General features: G+C 37.7%; 1 protein-coding gene across 1 annotated transcript; it reads left to right on the top strand.

Annotated features, from left to right (window-relative positions):
* LOC117535839 (cystatin-B-like) lies at positions 1 to 1481 on the top strand. Its single transcript, XM_034200437.1, has 3 exons — positions 1 to 206; positions 307 to 408; positions 1146 to 1481. The coding sequence occupies exons 1-3, from the start codon at positions 120 to 122 to the stop codon at positions 1272 to 1274; spliced, it is 318 nt and encodes a 105-aa protein (XP_034056328.1). The 5' UTR covers positions 1 to 119; the 3' UTR covers positions 1275 to 1481.
* Positions 1482 to 1873: the final 392 nt, after the last annotated feature.

The following is a 1873-nucleotide window of genomic DNA, read 5'->3' as shown; positions in this document are numbered from 1 at the left end:
AAACAACAGAGTCACATGATTCCCTGACTCAGTCTGGAGGAACGTCTTACTGACAGCAATAAAAACAGGTCGTTTTGTTCGTTTTTTAGCTGATATTTCGACACTAAGACGATCACAAGATGTCGTGTGGAAAGGGAATGATGTGTGGAGGGGTTTCTAATGTTTCAACTGAGGCCGACGAAAAAATCCAGACGATCTGTGATGGGGTAAGTACAATAAACAAAGAAAGGGCCTATTGTTGTTATTATTATTTAACATTGATTTGAGTTTCATTTTTAATTCTGCTGCCTTTTCATCTTCCCTCAGGTAAAGGCCGCTGCTGAGGAGAAAGCAGGCAAGAAATATGAGGTTTTCAAAGCCAAGAGCTACACCTCTCAGGTTGTGGCTGGGACCAACTACTTCATCAAGGTAATTATCATTTACAAAGAAAACATTATTGCCCGGAAACCACTTTTACTTAGTAGCAAACATCAAGTGAGATTAAAGCGATCATAAACAGAGGTGGGAGAAATACTCAGATCTTGTACTTGAGTGAAAGTGGAAGTACTAGAGTGTATAAATACTCTGTTACAAGTAAAAGTCCTGCATTCAAAATGTACAAAAGTATAGTTAAATTACCAAAAGTAAAAGTAGTCATTGTGCAGATTGGCCCATTTCAGAATAATATATATGATATGTTTTATAATGATTGATCATGAAAGTGTTCTCAAAGCTGGTAAAGGTGCAGCTAGTCTGAATGGCTTTGTATACTGCAGGGTAGCTGGTGGATTTACTCCAGGTGGAACTAAAGTCTGATTCAACACTTGATTATATTTCACATCATTCATCCACATCTGTGAAGTAACTAAAGGGATTAAATACATGAGTAAAAGTACACCATTTACCTCTGAATTGTAGTGGAGTAGAAGTACAAAGTAGCATAGAATGGAAATACTCAAGGAATGTAGAAGTACCTCACAATTGTACTTGAGCACAGTACTTGAGTAAATGTACTTAGTCAGTCAATCTTTGATTTAGACGATTTAGCTGTGAGTTTCTCCAACCTACGAGATAGAAAGAGATGAATATCAGGGTTGTTTTACAGCTGGTTCTTGTGCCTCCTATTTGCCAAGATCTCATAACGTTCTACTTGTACTTTCTTGCAGGTCCATGTTGGAGAAGAGGATCACGTTCACCTGCGTGTTTGGGCAAAGCTCCCACATCAGGGATCAGGGACAGAACTGAGTGCCATTCAGCAAGGAAAGAGCCACAGCGACCCTATTGAGTACTTCTAATAAGATCCTAAATAAAACAACGCATCAGTGCCTACGGCTGCTCTTATCACAGTTATAATCAAATAATCCTGGCTTAGTCTATAAAACAATGCACTTCCCATTCCTCACTTTTTTTTAATCTTACAGAATAATACTGTATTAATCAGGATTACATGTAACTATTTTGTATAAAGTGAATTAATAAATGAACCAGATTCTTTTCTGAAATGTGAAGTGTTGTCTTTATTTCTGTGGGATCTGAATTGTGAAATCGCTGCGGGGTCCAAGGCGTGTCTACAACTCTCAGGTATTGTGAATAAAAAAGGGTTGGGCAAAGACGCGATGAAAACAAACCACAGTCCACTCATTACTGGATGATCTACCTTTTGAAGCCGCAGTTCGTTTGACGTATAATTCAAATGATTTCTATGTAAACTGTAATCATTCCCACTGAATACGGAACACTCTGGACATTAGTTCATGTTTATCATTTTAAATCTGTTTGACAAACATCAGATTTATTCACTATCTGTGTGTCCTGATGATTTTGCATTTATACTTTAAGAAGATTGCCTTTTTATTGGGATGTACTGCCAGTATAATGGTGTCAGTGTACACTG

Source organism: Gymnodraco acuticeps, unplaced genomic scaffold, assembly GCF_902827175.1.
Source record: "Gymnodraco acuticeps unplaced genomic scaffold, fGymAcu1.1, whole genome shotgun sequence".
NCBI classification, from domain to species: domain Eukaryota; kingdom Metazoa; phylum Chordata; class Actinopteri; order Perciformes; family Bathydraconidae; genus Gymnodraco; species Gymnodraco acuticeps.
The sequence above is the reverse complement of the archived record's forward strand: the minus strand, read 5'-3'. Positions and strand labels throughout refer to the sequence as shown.